Here is a 16,440-nt window from a genome sequence, read left to right on the forward strand (position 1 = left end):
AGCAGCTGCTGCACGAAAGTGGTGAACACAATAATGCATAAGCACTAATGATACGATATGTAATTCACTTTCCTCAAAACTATGAACATTTACAAAGAATTTAATAGAGAAATATTTAAAACCAGATGACAGATATGACAGGCGAGTAAACACATAATACATTCAGAGTACTAGAGAGTACTTTAGGTACATTTCTCCTGTTTTGATACTTTGTTTTTTACTCCTTTGTTTTAAATGAAATTAAAACATTTTTACTGAGTGAGTACTCGTGATGCATTCAGGGACACGCACATAATAGATTTAACAGATTGAGTTCATGAACGAGACAAGTTAAACAAACAGTTTAATAACAATTCATAACTTCCTGCTACTGCAAAGTCTCAACAACAAACATGTACATTTATTTACAAACAGCCTCCAGAGTTTAAGTCAACGAGTACTTTCTATTCAGGACTTTGTTCTTTTATTTGGGACCCAAAGTCATGAGGTCATGACCTCATCTTTAAGATCACATGATCTGTGATGTCATGACGTGTGACGTCATGACGTTGTGTGACGTCATAGTCAGCTTCCTGCAGCCATCAGTTCAGAGCTACAGGCAGCCCCGCCTCCTCCTGGAGTGCAGCATGCTGATTGGTCAGTGGAGGAAGGGGGAGGGGCTTCTAGAACTGCTGCACTATCAGTTTCTTCTTCACGTCGTGGCTCAACTTGTTGCAGCGGAAGAGATCGCTGTCGTAGAACGATGAGAGGCTATGAATGTTGATCTGTCTGGCCTGAGGAAGAGGAGGAGTAAAGGGAAGAGGTTATACAGGAGGAAGAGGTCATGCAGGTCCCCTCACCGTGTCCTACAGGTCCCCCTCTCACCTTGTCCTGCAGATCTTTCTCCAGGACCTCCACCGTGTCACTCTGGACCCCGTAGCGGTTCCTCTGGTAGGCCACCTGCTCGGCAACCAGCTGCTTCAGGATGAAGAGCAGCAGCTCGTTGTTATCCCGCCGGAAGGCCAGGTACCGGGAGAAGGTCTGCAGAGATGGAGGTCATTAGAGGTCAATGAAAGTCAAGAGAGGTCAATGAAGGTCACAGACCAGCAGGTCACAAAGGACACACACCTTCCTCATGCTGCGCATCACGCTGAACTTCTGAGTGTCGATGAAGCTCTCCAGCATCACGCGGATGGCCATGTTGACGTCGTCCTCCAGCACGTAGTCCCTCAGGTGCAGCTTGGCGTGGGCCTCCGCCATGCGGATCATGGACTCAATGTGTCGCACCGTGATGGGGATGCTGCCCGTCGCCTGCAGTGGAGAACACAAGATCACGCGTCAGGTCAACACAAGATCACGCGTCAGGTCAACACAAGTTCACGCGTCAGGTCAACACAAGGTCAGGGGACGCACCATGGACTCTTTCCGGAGGTCGCTGTAGATGCGGGCCACCTTGTCCTGATCCATCTGGTTCAGTTTGGGATGAACCTGCAGAAAGAAGGAACTCGTCAACATTCACGAGCCCAGACACAAGAACGTGTTCTCCTTGAAGCGCTGGTTGACCTCTACGTACCCGCTCCTTGGCGTAGATGAGGTACTTCCTCAGCAGCTCTTGGGGGATCGGCGGCACGTCGGACGTGTTGGGCAACACCATGTCCTCCAAGGCCACGCCTCCTTCCTTGTTGCCAGGGTGATGCTTAATATGGGAGCCAACCACGAAGCGCGCCAGCATCTCGTCCTGAGGAGCGGCCAATCAGCAGAAAGGAGAGATAGAGTGTCTAGGTCAGAGTGTGTGTAGGTTAGTGTGTGTGTGGTTTAGTGTGTGTGGGTTAGAGTGTGTGGGTTAGAGTGTGTGTGTGTGTGTGTGTGGGTTAGAGTGTGTGTGTGTGTGTGTGTGGGTTAGAGTGTGTGTGTGTGTGTGTAGGTTAGAGTGTGTGCTGGTTAGAGCGTGTGTAGGTTAGAGTGTGTGTTCACCTGCACAGGGTCCACGGTGTCCCTGACGACACACAGCACGTCAAAGCGAGACACGATGGGCTCCGTGAGGTCCACGTTCTCAGAGAAGGTGAGAGACGGGTCGTACCGGCCGCCTGTGGGGAAGAAGATGGAGGCAGTGAGCTCAGGGTGGCCTCGAGCCTCCTCAGACGGACAAACGGACTTCAAACACACAACTTCACTCAGAGCCTCACAGCGCCACGACACCGGGAGGAAACAGGAAGTGAGTTCACGCTTAGTGTTGAGCAATAGAAGTTGAATATTTGTAGATTCTGGACACTGAGGCTCAGTGTCCAGAATCTCCTGGCGCTCCGGTCTCTGTGTTAGACCTAACGACCTTCTGTCCCGTACCGATGGGGTTGGAGGCGGCGATGATGGTGCAGCGCGCCTGCAGCGAGGTCACGATGCCGGCTTTGGAGATGGAGATGCTTTGCTGCTCCATAGCCTCGTGGATACTCGTCCGGTCTGCGTCGTTCATCTGGGAGACACGGGATGGGAGGGGGTCAGAGTCTGTCCTTCAGGAGGGTTAGGGGTCAGAGTTCGTCCTTTAGGCGGCTTAGGGGGATCAGAGTCCGTCCTTCAGGAGGGTCAGGAGTTAGTTAAGGAGGGTTAGGAAGCAGAGTTAGGAAGCAGGGTAAGGGTTAAGAAGCAGGGTAAGGGTTAGGAAGCAGGGTAAGGGTTAGGAAGCAGGGTAAGGGTTAGGAAGCAGGGTAAGGGTTAGGAAGCAGCGTAAGGGTTAGGAAGCAGGGTTAGGAAGCAAGGTTACAGTTAGGAAGCAGGATCAGGGTTAGGAAGCAGGGTTAGGAGTAAAGAAGCATGAAGTCTGGGCTCACCTTGTCGAACTCGTCGATCAGACACACCCCTCGGTCGGCCAGCACCAGCGCTCCGGCCTCCAGGGTCCACTCTCTGGTGACCGGGTGTCTCTGCACGTAGGCGGTGAGGCCCACGGCCGAGGCGCCCTGCCCCGTGGTGAACACCGCCCGGCAAGACACCTTCTCCACGTACCTGAGGACACCATACGTATGAGGACAACTTGTGAAACCGCTCAAAGATTTAAATGTAACGTGCAGATTAAGACAACAACTGTCACTGTTTTACTGCTTTGTAAACAGTTTAAAGTTATTAGAGAAGTCTGTTCTCCTGATGGTGTGCAGAGTCGTTCTTTAACACCTGGAGGAAAACACTTTCTTCTCAAGGTTCAAGGTCACCTCAAGGACCGAAGGGTAAAGGTCGGCTGTGGGTACGTACTTGAGGAACTGGGACTTGGCGGTTCCCGGGTCTCCACACAGCAGAACGTTAATGTCTCCTCGTACTTTGTGTTTCCCTCCTGGAGGAGAAGAGTCGTTAACCAACAGAAGGACTTCAGTTCAGAGTCTTTAACAGAAGTTCTTCTGTTCAGAGCTTTCTCTTCAAGACATACCTGGATTCTTGGGCTCTCCTCCGAACAGCGCCAGGGCCAGACCTCGCTTGATGTCCTCGTGGCCGTAGATGGACGGCGCCATGCTGGCGAAGATCTGGGACGGAAGGAGGTTTAGACACCGAGCTCCTTTTACTCACTGTCTCTTAATACACTTATTAAACTTAACATATTAAGTTGAGCGTATTAAACCAGGAGCAGCGCTGGAAGAGATGAAATGTGTCCAAAAATTGTCTCCGATGTTAGAAAGACAACCTGAAGCTCTACGACTTTCACATATTAAACCAGCAGGACATCATAGTTTCACTGAAATCAGAGTTTATTGTTTTTTTAACACATAAAAATAAAGTTTATTTCTTATGAAGTGTCACATTTTTAAAAGCTCTCACCCGCTCCCCGATGCGCTCGTCCTTGGACAGCGCCACGATGGCCTTCACGTCCTCGTCGGTGAGCTCGGCCACGGCCACGCCCTGGTCCCTGCGCGTCACGTGATTGGCCAAGATCACGGTGGCGAACACGGGGAAGCCGTTGGCCATGTTCAGGGACCCGTCGTAGTTGTTGTGGTAGATCCCCGTCAGCTCCTGGAGGACAACAAACGTCACCGACAGAGTTCAAGCACATGTTGACCAATGGATTTCATGACTTTCAAACAAAATGTCGATGGCTTTTATCCAAATTTCTATGACTTAACAATATTTTCATGAGCAAACATTCTAAGAAATCTGTGTGTGAACAGTAAAAAGTGATAAAATGTAGTATTTAAACTAACAATGAGTATTCAAAGCATACAGTATACCTTAAATGACACAAATGAATGAGACAATAGTTTGATTAAAAGGATAAATATTTATAAAGGTTTGAACTCACGATCTCGTCGCCCGGCTTGCACTGGTCGACCAGGTCGGCCAGCAGGATGGCGTCTTTAGAGCGCGGCAGGCGGCCGGCGGCCACTTTGCCGGGACTCTCCTGGATGGTGATCCTCTGGTAGTTCTGGTACACGGTCTGCAGGAGGAATCATGAGGTCAGGAACCACATGTCCATGGCTTTTAAACCACATTCCCAAAGCTTTTCCATGACTTTAAAACAATAGATTGCCATGACAGCTCATCGAGACGAAGACCACTTCCTCCTTACCTCCTCCATGTTTATCTCAAACGGGCCCAGGGACTGGCACTCGGGGCATGAGCCCGGCTTCACCTCCTGGTTCTGGTTCTGGAAGAAGGGCCCCAGCACGAAGCTGCACTTGTTGCAGTCGTACTTCACCATGCCGAGCTGCGGCAGCACGCCGGTGCAGCTGCTCACCACGCCGCTGGTCCGGATCAGCTGGTTCAGGTGCAGCTGCCTGCAGGGAGAGTCAGTTACCCAGAAGGCCGTTCTGTCAGTTTTTATACATCCAATTACCCAGAAGGCCAATCTGTCTGTACTTACACAACGTTTTCAATATTAATATGAGGAAGGTCTTTACAGGTATATTAGTACACCAACAGTCAGTAGTACTAGGTAGTACCAGTACCTCAGGGAGCGGATCTCCTCCACCAGCGGCAGGTTGCAGATGCGGACGTGGATCTCGTGGGCGATGCGGTCGTATTTGGGGAACATAGCCAGAACCACCTCTTTAGCAGCTTCATCAAAGACCTGAGGACCGGAGCAGATCTGGGTCAGTCAAGACCACGAAACCACCTGCTGGTGACCTGGGTCAGTTAAGACCACCTGCAGGTGACCTGGTCCAGCTTCAGACCACGAGCCACCACCCCCTCCCAACAGACTAAACTGACCTTGAGCATCTCGGTGGGGGCCTCTGGCAGGAAGTAGGCCAGAACGTGTTCTCTGGCAGCCAGATCCTCGTAGTTCACCACCAGACTCTCCTTGTTCTCTGAACCACAGACCAGAATCCAAGACTCAATACTAATGTGTAAAAACACACACACACACACACACACACACACACACACACACACACACACACACACACACACACACACACACACACACACACACACACACGCACGCACGCACACACACACACACGCACCTTTGCACATGTCACTGATCTTCTCCTTGAACACGTTGTGGCCGTTCTCGTCCACGTGAGTCCGCAGGAAGTTCTTGAAGCGGTTGTGGATCTCCAGGCGGGGCGCGGCCATGGAGGCCCACTCCCTCACCGTGTGACCCTGCAGAGACCAGGAGACACCAGGAGTTAGAGACCAGGAGTCAGAAACCAAGAGAGACCAGGAGGTCTAGGGGTTCTACCTTCATGTCCTCCAGGTTCTCGATGCTCTCGATCATGTCCTCCTCCTCTCCCTCTCCCTCGGCTGCTCTCTCAGCCATACGTCTCCTACGAGCCGCCGGACGCTCTTCATCCTCGTCTTCACTGTCTGAAGAAGAAGAGACACGTCATTCATGTTGGACCTGTACCACAAGGTGGACCTGAACCACCCGGTGTGAGGTTCTGGACCACATCCTGTTCCTAGGGGTCCTCACCGTACAGCAGGCCTCTCCTCAGCCTCCCGCCGGTCCCCTGCTCCCGGTCTCTCCTTCTCATGGACTCCTCGGCGGCAGCCCGGGCTCCGGGGGACAGCTCCGAGAGGTCCTCGTCGTCAAGGTCCAGACCCTCGGCTTCATACTGGTCCAGAGCTGGGATGGCTCGGTAGTCCCTGAGGATGAGACAAGAAGACTCACTCATCTGGTCCGGCTCGGGACCAGGAGACCAGTTGGTCATCTGGTCCAGTTTAAGGAGTACTTTTAAAACATGGCTAAATCACGTGTTTTTGAAGGGGGTCCGGTGTGTCGTACAACACACCAGACCCCCTTCAAAAAACACATGATTTAAGCTGGACCAGATGTCCAGGTGGTCTCCTGGTCCCGAGCTGACCCAGGAGCCTGGTGGTCTCTGTTCAGGACCCTCACCTCTCCATGCCGTCCCCGATCAGCTCCTCCCCGTCCCCGTCCCCCTCCTCGTCCTCGGCGGCGTGGAGCCCGTCCCCCATCAGGCCCTCGGACTCGTCCTCAAAGGGGGGCAGGTCTCTGCCGGGGCTGGAGGTCAGCTCGCCCCTCCTGAGGGCTCGGCCTGGGCTGCTGGGCCCGGGGAAGGACTCTGAGGAATCCTGAGGTACAAGTACACAGGAGTACTTTATCATGAGGCGCTAGTACACAATACATGAGGTACTAGTACACAATACTTCATCATAAGATGCTCGTACACAATACATGAGGTGCTAGTACACAATACGTCATCAAGAGGTGCAAGTACACAATACATGAGGTGCGAGTACACAATACATGCAGTAATAATGCACAATACACGAGGTGCTAGTGCACAGTACATGAGGTGCTGGTACACGAGTACTTCATCATGAGGCGCTAGTACACAACACATTAGGTACGAGTACACAGTACTTCAGCATGAGGCGCGAGTACACAATACACGAGGTGCTAGTACACAATACATGAGGTACGAGTACAAAGGAGTACTTCATCATGAGGGTCTCGTACACAATACAGGAGGTATTAGTAAACACTGCACAAGGAGAAACAAACCATATTAGAGTTTAAACATAAATATTTAACCACGTTAATAATGACACACTGGTTTAACTGGTTTAGGGGTTAGTTTAACTGGTTCAGTTTAACTGGTTTTAACACGAGCAGTCCGTTCGTAACAGCTAACTGGTTCAGTTTAAGTGGTTTTGATTGGTTTATTTAACGGGCTTTACTGGTTTTAACAAGTTTTAACGGGTTAACTCACGGCCATGTTGCTGTTGATCTTCTTTCTACCTTTCGCGAACAAACTCCTTCTTCTGACTGAAGCCGCTTTTCGCGCGGAACGACCACGTGACGCTGAAAGCCCGCGAAAAGTAATGAATATTTAATTGACGCTACTGCCGTTGCGCCTCCTCATTGGTCGGCCCGTTTAAAAGAGGCGGGACATAAAGTACGGACCGCCGGAGTGCCTCGTTCTGTTCTGCCAGAAAGAAGCCGACACGTGGGCGGGACAGAGCAAAACAAACGCACCCATCACTGAGCTAAAGCACAAGGGCGGAGTTTATGACGCAGATTGTTTTCCCGGGAAAATTTGGGCCGCGTACGAATACGTTTCCCTCCTGACATCTCTGCATTTGGCCGCATCCCAAAATGCAGAGATGTTTTTGGTTTTCCTTTGTTCTTAAACACAACACAAGCCTGTGCAAAGTGTGTAATAATGTATGATATAACAAATACAAGAATAAGTAAATACATAATTAAAACATTACAGAACAATTATATATTTAAATTAGTATTAATGAATTATGTGTCTATTTCATGACATCAACGTTATCCTGCTACAGAAGAAACCAACACCTGAAGTTGAATCATTTATATTTTAATATTTGGAACAGAACACATTCGTATCAACAACAAACTGAAAAAAACAAAGAAAAACTGTTTGAAATAAATAATCACAAATTTCCCCCCTGGAGATAGACAGGAGGTCCAGGAGCTTCTGCAGCGCGCTGTACCTTCTCGTATGACACTGCATAGTCGCGTTGCGTGTACAATAACTTAACAGCTAGGCTAACCGTTGTCGTTAGCTCGCTAGCTAGTCGTTCATTCTCTGTGTTTGAGCCGCGCTGTTGGGTTAGATAACGTCATCGTTTTAAAATACCGCGGAGGCTTTAAGAGAAGCAACGCGTAAACATCTCCTCTGAGGTGAAGAACGCAGACCTGCGTTCAACAGTCCGATACGAGGCTTCATGCAGAGGACGTGTTGCTGGGATTTGTAGTTCCATATCTAATGAACAACCTTTATTTGGGTAAAGTGCAGTCCACGTTATCCGTTGATACATTGAGTGGTTACTTCTGGAAAATCATCTCCTGTTCTCTAAGTTCTGACTGTGAGTGTGCGTGTGTGTCTGTGAGTGTGCGTGTGTGTCTGTGAGTGTGCGTGTCAGTGAGTGAGTGTGTGTGTGTCTGTGAGTGAGTCTGCATGTGTGCAAGTGTGCATGTGTGCGAGTGTAGAGAACAAGTTCTGACAAATCCTGTTAAGTTTTCTGATTTGTATTTCTTTATTTTTTTATAAATTCTTTATTGTTAAGATTTGTTGCACTGTAAATTTGCAGTTAGTTGTGTTTTTGTAATATAAGGTTGCAAATTAATGCTTTAAAATTATTTTTTATCCAATTAATCAAAAAAATAAATCGACCGACTAATCGATTATTAAAGTAATCATTAGTTGCAGCCCTAATTATAGGGGTCTGCAACTAATAGGGTCTGATGTGTCGTACGACACCAGACCCCATTCCAAAAACAATTTAAGATATATAGATGTCTATATATATCATCATAGTGGATGTTTCTTGCATCATAATTAACTGCTGATGAGGCAGTTATTTCGGTCCCTTTGTGAGATTTGTTGTAAATTATATAATTATGAAACAAAAACATTCATCTGAAATGAGAAAGAGGCTGTTCAAGGCTTATTCAAATCCCTTTTAAATAGTTTACTCTGAAAGACGACGTGAGCTTCCTGTTACAGTCATGTTGTCGAGTCCTCAGAGAGTCAGAGTGGACAACGTCCCCCACAATGCATTGCACAGAGGAAACCTAAATAAACTGCAGAGGAGAAAACAAGAGAAGATTTGACCTCAAGAGACATTTCCTGTTAAACGGTAAAGAAAGTACACAATTAAGCAGTATTATGTACACGAGTAGTACTTCCTGTTTGGACTCACTGCCAGCAGAACGAGGCGTTCGAGTCCCGTCAGACAGAATGGTGAAAAACGTTTTCCTGTCGTCTCGTGAATCCTCAATTTAAAGGAGGAGTGGGACAACTGGTGAAACTGTTGTTGTCAGACAACGCTTCCAGACCATAAAATATTTGATCCCCACAAACATAAACATGAAACAAACAAAACGTGAGAGCAGATCTCTATGAGCTCGTCTTCATCACTGTTATGGAGGAAAAAGACGTTAAAATAAAAGCCCCAGCAGAGCCCAGCCAAGACACCTTGCTGCTTCAAAAAAAAGATGTCCAGAATAAGAAGGCGTCCAAAAATGAGACTTCAAAATAAAAAGGTCACCCTCGAAGCCCCAGGTTTAAGGTAAAAGTGAGGCTTCAAAATAAGAGCGCTCCAGAGGAGGAGCAGAAAGCAGACGGTGTGTTGGGTCTTCCTTGGCAGGCATCCTGAGAACTCTGAAGGACTCTGGAGGACTCTGCTCCTCCTTGCTGGTTCCTTTTGAGGACCAGAGCTGCTCCTCCTAATCCCCGATTGGAGGCGATGAGTGAGCGCTTCATTTCAGCACCAGTGTGGCCTCGGAGCCGTCCTTCCTCTTCAGGTACAACCCGAAGCTGAGGTGGTGCTCCCTCCTCAAGAAGGCGTAGAAGTAATCCGACACCAGCAGAATCTGAGGGGAGGAAGATGAAGAGGCAAATAAATCACAAACAAGGATATAAATTAAGAGAACAAAATAACATCACACTGTATTGAAGTTAAACATAAAGCTTTAACACATGAAGCATGGACTTCTATACAACCAGAGAAGTCGCCCCGTAGTGGTCAGTAGAGAGAATGCAGCTTTACCACATGAAGCATAGACCTCTATACAACCAGAGGAGTCCTACCTGTGCCACGTTGAACAGCAGCGTGATGGCGTAGTAGAAGTTGGAGTTAGCGCTGCCGGCGTAGATCCAGAGGTGCCAGAGCACCGGGAAGAGAGCGGAGCAGGCGAGCAGCACGCAGGACACCAGGAAGATGTTCCTCAGGACTGGACAGGAAAGCACAGATTACAGGTAAAGTCAACAGGATGTTACCGTTTAGGGTCTGGTGTGTCATACCCCATTCAAAAAACACTGATTTAAGAGGTATATCTATACAGATGATATGTGATCAGCCTCACAGCGGTGCAGGTGGCTCCAGACAGGCAGGAAGCTCATGTACAGTGCGATGTCGCCCACCGTGGGATAAGACTTGAAGATGGAGATCACTGCCAGCTGCATGAACACCAGGAACACAGGATGCTCCCTGAAACACACAGGATGGAGGGAGGGAGGGAGGAAGAGGATGAAGAGGAGAGCGCGATGGAGAGCAGCACGATGAAGAGAAGGACCTACTTGAGCTTGATGGACAGCGGCAGCGTGTAGAAGAAGACGTTGATCTGGAACACGCAGAGGAAGAACAGCCGGAAATGTTCGAACATCTCAGCGAAGAAATACCAGAAGAGTCCGATGTTAGGGGTGAGGTCTGGCACCGAAAGGCTGGGGGGAGAGAGGAGAGAGGGTGAGACAGGATGGTGAGGGTGAGACAGACAGACAAACAGACAGACATGCAGACAGCATCACTCACATGAAGCCGTACACAGAGGACAGGAAGTCCCAGGAGCCGAGCAGGAAGAAGGAGAGGCCCACGAGGACGAAGAGGCTGCCCAGGTACATGAAGCAGTACTGCGCCACGAACCACCAGAAGCTGAAGCGCCGCGGGTTCACGGGGATGTACTGCCGCTGGGGAAGTACAAGTACATCAATATATACACAGACGTGTACTAATACACACACACACACAGAGCAGACACTCACCTGCAGCAGGTAGAGCATGGCGGCGGCGCTCAGCGTGAGCGGGTAGATGGACTGGTACGTGGCCAGAGACAGGAAAATGGCGCTCAGCAGCACGTTGCCTGCAACACAGCACGGCGCCATTACCCATGATGCTCGATGCTAAATTGCTTCATGCTGTGTTCGCCTTTTTCAAGCCTGAAAAGGGGGCGTGGTTCATCTCAGTAGCCTCTAGCGTGACCTTTTACGTTGGCGAGCAGGAAGGGGGCGTGACCTCTAGCAGTACCTTTTATGGTGGCGAGCAGGAAGGGGGCGTGACCTCTTATGGTAGGCGAGCAAGATGGGGGCGTGACCTCTAGCGTGACCTTTTATGGTGGCGAGCAGGAAGGGGGCGTGATCTCTAGCGTGACCTTTTATGGTGGCGAGCAGGAAGGGGGCGTGACCTCTAGTGTTACCTTTTATGGTGGCGAGCAGGAAGAGGGCGGTGATGGCGTTGTTCAGACCGCAGGTGGACTTGGCGACGCAGGACAGGATGGTGAACGGGTTCAACAGGTAGCTGAGAGACAATGGAGACACAACCTTTAGGTCAAATATGTACATATTCAATATTTATGCATACATACATATAGCATTTTTCATCCAATCACATTTCACCTTTCTTCCTCTATGTAACAGCAGCCTGGTTAAAATATATAGAAGAGCCTCCTGGAGACCCTAGACGTGTGATTGGGCTCACGTGGCTAACACACGCTCTCACATGAGGACTGTATGAACGTACCGTGTGTTGAGTGTGTCGTTCTGTGAAAGAAACTCCAGAAACACTTGTTCCACCAGTCCGCCTGTGGTGTGAACTATACGGCACTCACTGAAGGCCTAGCTCTGAAACCACAGCTCGCCACTGGTATACAAGTATATAGTGTGTGTGTGTGTGTGTGTGTGTGTGTGTATGTGTGTGTGTGTGTGTGACTCACAACATGGCCACCTTCAGTGGGATGTAGTGCATCTCTTTGGGGCTCCTGATGAGCTCCAGACAGTCCAGAGGGTAGCGGTCGGCCTCCAGAGCGAACCTCTGCTTCCTGAACTAAAAACGACAATGACAACGTGAACACACAACACGAAACACACAACACGAACCACACAACACGAACCACACAACACAAACACACAGCAGGTTTTCATGATGTCAATGCCATGGTGCGTTTTGTGTGGCTCCGCCCCTTTTAAAGGGGCAGTCCAATACAGTGATGGCACCGCCCCGCTTAAAGGGGCAGTGTCCAGTTCCTCTCGTAGTTTGTAGTTTCCTCACCACCTGCTTGTTGTAGTCCTTCACGCTCAGGTAGAGCGCCACAGCAGTGATCACGTCCGCCAGCTTAGAAATAGAAATATATATATTATATATAATATACCACTAGGAACCAACAGAGCCTTATTTAACTACTGATACATGTTGACTTCCTGTCCTCACCATGAAGGTGATCTCTGCGTAGTCCACAAGGAAGTGGAACAGGTAGATGATAAGCGGCGTCTGAGGAGAGAACACACGGGTTACTGCTGCCCCACGGCATCACGTAGAGACGGAGTATTTATCTGTATCTGTGTGTAGTATCTAAACACTCAACATTGTTGTTGCTTAACATCCTGATCAGTTTGACATCTTTCTCTTTATGATGATATTTGATTGTTCAGCTTTTAATTTACTAGTTTGACGTCAAGTGTGTCTGTCTGTCTGTCTGTCTGTCTGTCTCACCTCATGGAAAACATCTCCAGAATACGGTGAGACTCCCAAGTCAAGCAAAGCCAAACCTTCGACAACTGCAAACAAAGAAACAAAATTAATATTCGTTATGAATACTGAGCTCTACTTTCACAGTGATGAGCACATGAATGCATCATAACTAGAACAGATCATACAGCTTAATAACTTTGAGAGATGGCAATACTGATGTAACAAAATAGAGTATCTACAGAATGTGGTATTTCTACTGACAGGAGTAGTTCGACTGTACTGTAGTACTAGAAGGGCATAGGGTACTGGAGTACTGTGAACTAGTACTGCTGCACCCTCCTCTTTTTCTTTGAACCAGGGTCCATGCTAAAGACCCTCCATTAGAAGTCATGTTAATGCTCCGCGCCAAGAATCACGACCCCGCGGTGACGCCCCCGGTAGTGAACAGGGAGCGGGGCCTAGAGAGCAGATCGGCTCGGTCCGGGTCTCTGCTGAAGAACCAGTTACCGACTGAAAAGGCTGACAGCGCGGAGGAGGTGAGCAGAGACCGGGCGGTGTTTCAGCGATAAGCGTCCCCGGAGAAGCGGAACCTCTGTCCCCGGCTTACCTCTCTTCCAGGCGGTCAGCGGGGACACCACCTCAACGCGCTCTGAGATCAGCTCCGCCAGGCTGGACCGGTACAGAGCGGCGCGTACCGTCACGGCCACCAGCAGCAGGAGCGTCAACGGAGCCGCCATGTTGACCAGGAAGGAAGTCCTCACCGCCCTGCCGTGGTGCACGACGGGAAATGGGGTTTAACAACACAATGCTTCTTTTATTCAGCCAACCCGGCAACTTTTTTTATTCTCGTTTTTTTCCTTCCCAGTTTCGTTTAGTTAATTCTCAGCCACTGACTCAACCTTTGGCTCAATGATAAAGCTTATAGATGTAAATCGTATTGTAAAATCACGTATAATATTCAACTAAAATAGATAATCTAATGTTTCCTGAGATTTAAAACAAGTTGATTAATTGTTTCAGGGATTAAATGATTGAATAACCCAAACTCGACATATAATTCGACACAATTCTTCCCACTACCACCACTCCTACAAATACTAATGCCAGGATGTAGTTCATAAAACAATAACAATAATGAATATTCATTGTTTAAGGTAAAGAACAACTTTTATTATCCAAGCATTATTTTATTATTTTTACTTTATGACGTTGAAGTACCTAAACCTAAAATAAGCAAAAAATAAAGATCCATACTTGTAATGAATGAAGTTATATGATCGAGTTGAGCTTTAAAAGTATGTATTTTTCAGTCGTAGTTGAGCCTTTACGCTGAAGGGTCCTGGCCGGAAGCGTTTGCTGTAAGTGGGAACCTAACGTCGTAAAGCTGCCGTGAAGACTTTCGTTTTCATTTCCCCGCTGAGGTGACGTAGTGACGGCTCCCAGACAACAGCAACATGGCGGGCATGGAGGTGCTGTACAGCAGCGTCGGCGGCAGCGTCACCTGTCCGCAGGACGCCGTGGTGTGCTTTGTTCACTGGGAGATGATCAAAAGCGGATACAGGTGCATCGGCACTGGAGACGAGGTGAGCTAATGAGCTCACGTGACCGCAAAGACGTCACGGATCGATGAGGTTTACTTGGTTAATGGAAGTTAAACTAGATTATCATACTAAATACCGGCCGCCTTGTGAAATACTTGCACGCCGAATTGAAGAGCTGCTCTTACACTGTTGGAGTTGACATGTTTGGTCAGATTTCACTGAGGTTATTGATCTCGGAGTGACAGAAATACATTAAACCGCATTGTTTTTACACCGGGGTTCTGTCTTACCTAACCGGCCCCGTTGTTACGGTTAAACTGGCGACTTTCAGTCGAACCCTCCTGTTGTTGCCATGGTGTCGACAGTTGTTGCAAACGTGAATTCCTTTATTTAGTTTTTATATGATATACGATGTATTAACACTGTGTTAATACACATGTACTTGGTCCCCTCAGCCCCTCAGCACTGACCGGAGGTCCGAGCTGCTTCCTGCGGACTGGAGCAGTAACAAGGAGCTCTACAGCCTTAGGTACGAGTCCAGAGCCGGAGACACCCAGCTGCTCAAGGCCATCGTCGTGGACTCCACCTTGATTTTCAACCTGATGGTAGGCACACCTGAGTCCCCCTCACCTGAGCCCCCCTCACCTGAGCCCCTACTCACTTGAGTCCCCTCACCCGGGTCCCCATAATCTGAGCTCTGTACACTTCACCTGAGCCCCCTACTCCTACCTGAGCCCCGTACCAGAAGTATGAATGGGAGGTCTTTTAAGGTGTCCAGGTGTCTATCGCCACATCATGGACACTGATGATGTGTTTTATTTTGAAAAGCAGATGTGTAACAGGTGTGTGTGTGTGTGTGTGTGTGTGTGTGTGTGTGTGTGTGTGTGTGTGTGTGTGTGTGAGTGAAGAACTCGGGCACTCAGCAGGTGTCCGACCTGACAGTGAACATCGTGGATCACGTGGACTCTGAGCAGCTGCACTCCTTTCACAAGTAACTATTTAATAACACTGGTCATCAGCTGACTTTTCATCACTCTTCATTGTGAAGTTGGTGTCTCCTGGTTAAACTTTTTATTATTTAGTATTTTATTTTGAGCCTTCTGAATAAAAGCTCTCCGTTTCACCTGGATCTCTGCAGTGTGTTCAAGGAAGCAGACGGCCTAACGGAGAAGGTGAAGACTCAGCTGCTGCCAGCGGCCAGACCCACAGGGCAGAGGAAGACGAGGGAGAAGGAGGAGGAAGAGGAGCAGAGACGAAGGAGAGAGGACAGCGACCCCCTCCGGATCCCCAACAGGCAGCCTCGTCAGGGCCCGCCCCCCCACTGGTCAGTCTGGTCCCCTCACACCAAGTACTGAACAGCAGTACCAAGTACTGAACAGCAGTACTCCTGAATGTACTGGTACTTCCGCTGGTCTTGATCAACGTGGTTCTGTTTTCAGGCGCGACCCCATGGTTCCCCCCTTCACAGCAGGAGGAGCAGATCTGGACCCCTTTGGGTGAGTCCATTACATTCACCCACCAGAGGGTCAGCTCCAAGGTCTAATAAGACCAGAACAAGAGACAAGTCCTTTATCAGCACAAAGGTCTAACAAGACCAGACCAGAACATCAGCTGATCTCATGGCAGTTTAAAGCTCTTCTGTCAATGTCTTCTGATCCATAATGTAACGCATTCTACATCCTTTCATGTGACCTCAGGTCTCGGGGTGGCGGCGGCATGATCGTGGACCCGTTGAGGTCCGGGTACCCTCGCTCCGGGATGGACCCCTCCACTGGGATCCCAGACATCCTTCCTCCTGGAGCCGTGCCCCCAGGGGCTCGCTTTGACCCGTTTGGACCCGTAGGACGACCCAGGTGAGGCACACAGAGAGACGCAGATGTCTCCTCTTAGACCAGTATCTGACCTTCTAGTGGTTGAAGATGATAAAACCGTCTTTAAACGTACAACATGAAGCAATACACAACAAACAGAAGAGCTCAACATGACCATGTGTTTGTTGTCTTCAGGCCGGACCCGGACCACATGCCCCCGCCCGGTTACGACGACATGTTCATGTAGACTTCCTGTTTCACGCTCACTTCCTGTCCTGCAGCCAATCGGAGCTGAGGGGAAGTGCTCCCCTTCAGCTGCTTTGAACTAATAAACTGATGTTATACTGGTGTTCCTTCCTTTTAGATCAGTCTCATTTATTATTCGTCGTTACAGTTTTCTTGTGCATACTTGAGAACGTCTGGTTCTTTGCAGGTGTTTTTGTTTGGAT

At 49.0% G+C, this 16,440-nt stretch overlaps 3 protein-coding genes across 3 annotated transcripts; 1 reads left to right on the forward strand and 2 right to left on the reverse strand.

Annotated features, from left to right (window-relative positions):
• Positions 1 to 326: 326 nt before the first annotated feature.
• Positions 327 to 7,211, reverse strand: mcm2 (minichromosome maintenance complex component 2). Its single transcript, XM_068594187.1, has 20 exons — positions 7,134 to 7,211; positions 6,296 to 6,492; positions 5,870 to 6,042; positions 5,639 to 5,763; positions 5,421 to 5,559; positions 5,164 to 5,261; positions 4,902 to 5,023; positions 4,523 to 4,730; positions 4,256 to 4,390; positions 3,778 to 3,969; positions 3,392 to 3,485; positions 3,220 to 3,298; positions 2,805 to 2,976; positions 2,323 to 2,449; positions 1,954 to 2,066; positions 1,553 to 1,717; positions 1,393 to 1,467; positions 1,108 to 1,290; positions 865 to 1,020; positions 327 to 773 (listed from the first exon to the last, which is right to left on the reverse strand). Exons 1-20 carry the CDS (start codon positions 7,137 to 7,139, stop codon positions 663 to 665), a joined length of 2,670 nt encoding a protein of 889 aa, XP_068450288.1. The 5' UTR covers positions 7,140 to 7,211; the 3' UTR covers positions 327 to 662.
• Positions 7,212 to 7,781: 570 nt separating this feature from the next.
• Positions 7,782 to 13,387, reverse strand: pigu (phosphatidylinositol glycan anchor biosynthesis, class U). The gene is made up of 12 exons (XM_068594423.1): positions 13,247 to 13,387; positions 12,661 to 12,725; positions 12,379 to 12,438; positions 12,220 to 12,282; positions 11,885 to 11,994; positions 11,369 to 11,469; positions 10,938 to 11,035; positions 10,708 to 10,862; positions 10,476 to 10,619; positions 10,262 to 10,386; positions 9,987 to 10,129; positions 7,782 to 9,769 (listed from the first exon to the last, which is right to left on the reverse strand). Exons 1-12 carry the CDS (start codon positions 13,374 to 13,376, stop codon positions 9,656 to 9,658), a joined length of 1,308 nt encoding a protein of 435 aa, XP_068450524.1. The 5' UTR covers positions 13,377 to 13,387; the 3' UTR covers positions 7,782 to 9,655.
• Positions 13,388 to 14,049: 662 nt separating this feature from the next.
• On the forward strand, positions 14,050 to 16,354 carry psmf1 (proteasome inhibitor subunit 1). The gene is made up of 7 exons (XM_068594368.1): positions 14,050 to 14,222; positions 14,636 to 14,785; positions 15,089 to 15,171; positions 15,319 to 15,504; positions 15,620 to 15,676; positions 15,878 to 16,033; positions 16,187 to 16,354. Exons 1-7 carry the CDS (start codon positions 14,094 to 14,096, stop codon positions 16,236 to 16,238), a joined length of 813 nt encoding a protein of 270 aa, XP_068450469.1. The 5' UTR covers positions 14,050 to 14,093; the 3' UTR covers positions 16,239 to 16,354.
• The last annotated feature ends 86 nt before the right edge of the window (positions 16,355 to 16,440 follow it).

This window comes from Clinocottus analis, unplaced genomic scaffold, assembly GCF_023055335.1.
Source record: "Clinocottus analis isolate CAN_PGR_092001 unplaced genomic scaffold, fCliAna1.0.p SCAF_3, whole genome shotgun sequence".
In the NCBI taxonomy this organism is placed as follows: Eukaryota; Metazoa; Chordata; class Actinopteri; order Perciformes; family Cottidae; genus Clinocottus; species Clinocottus analis.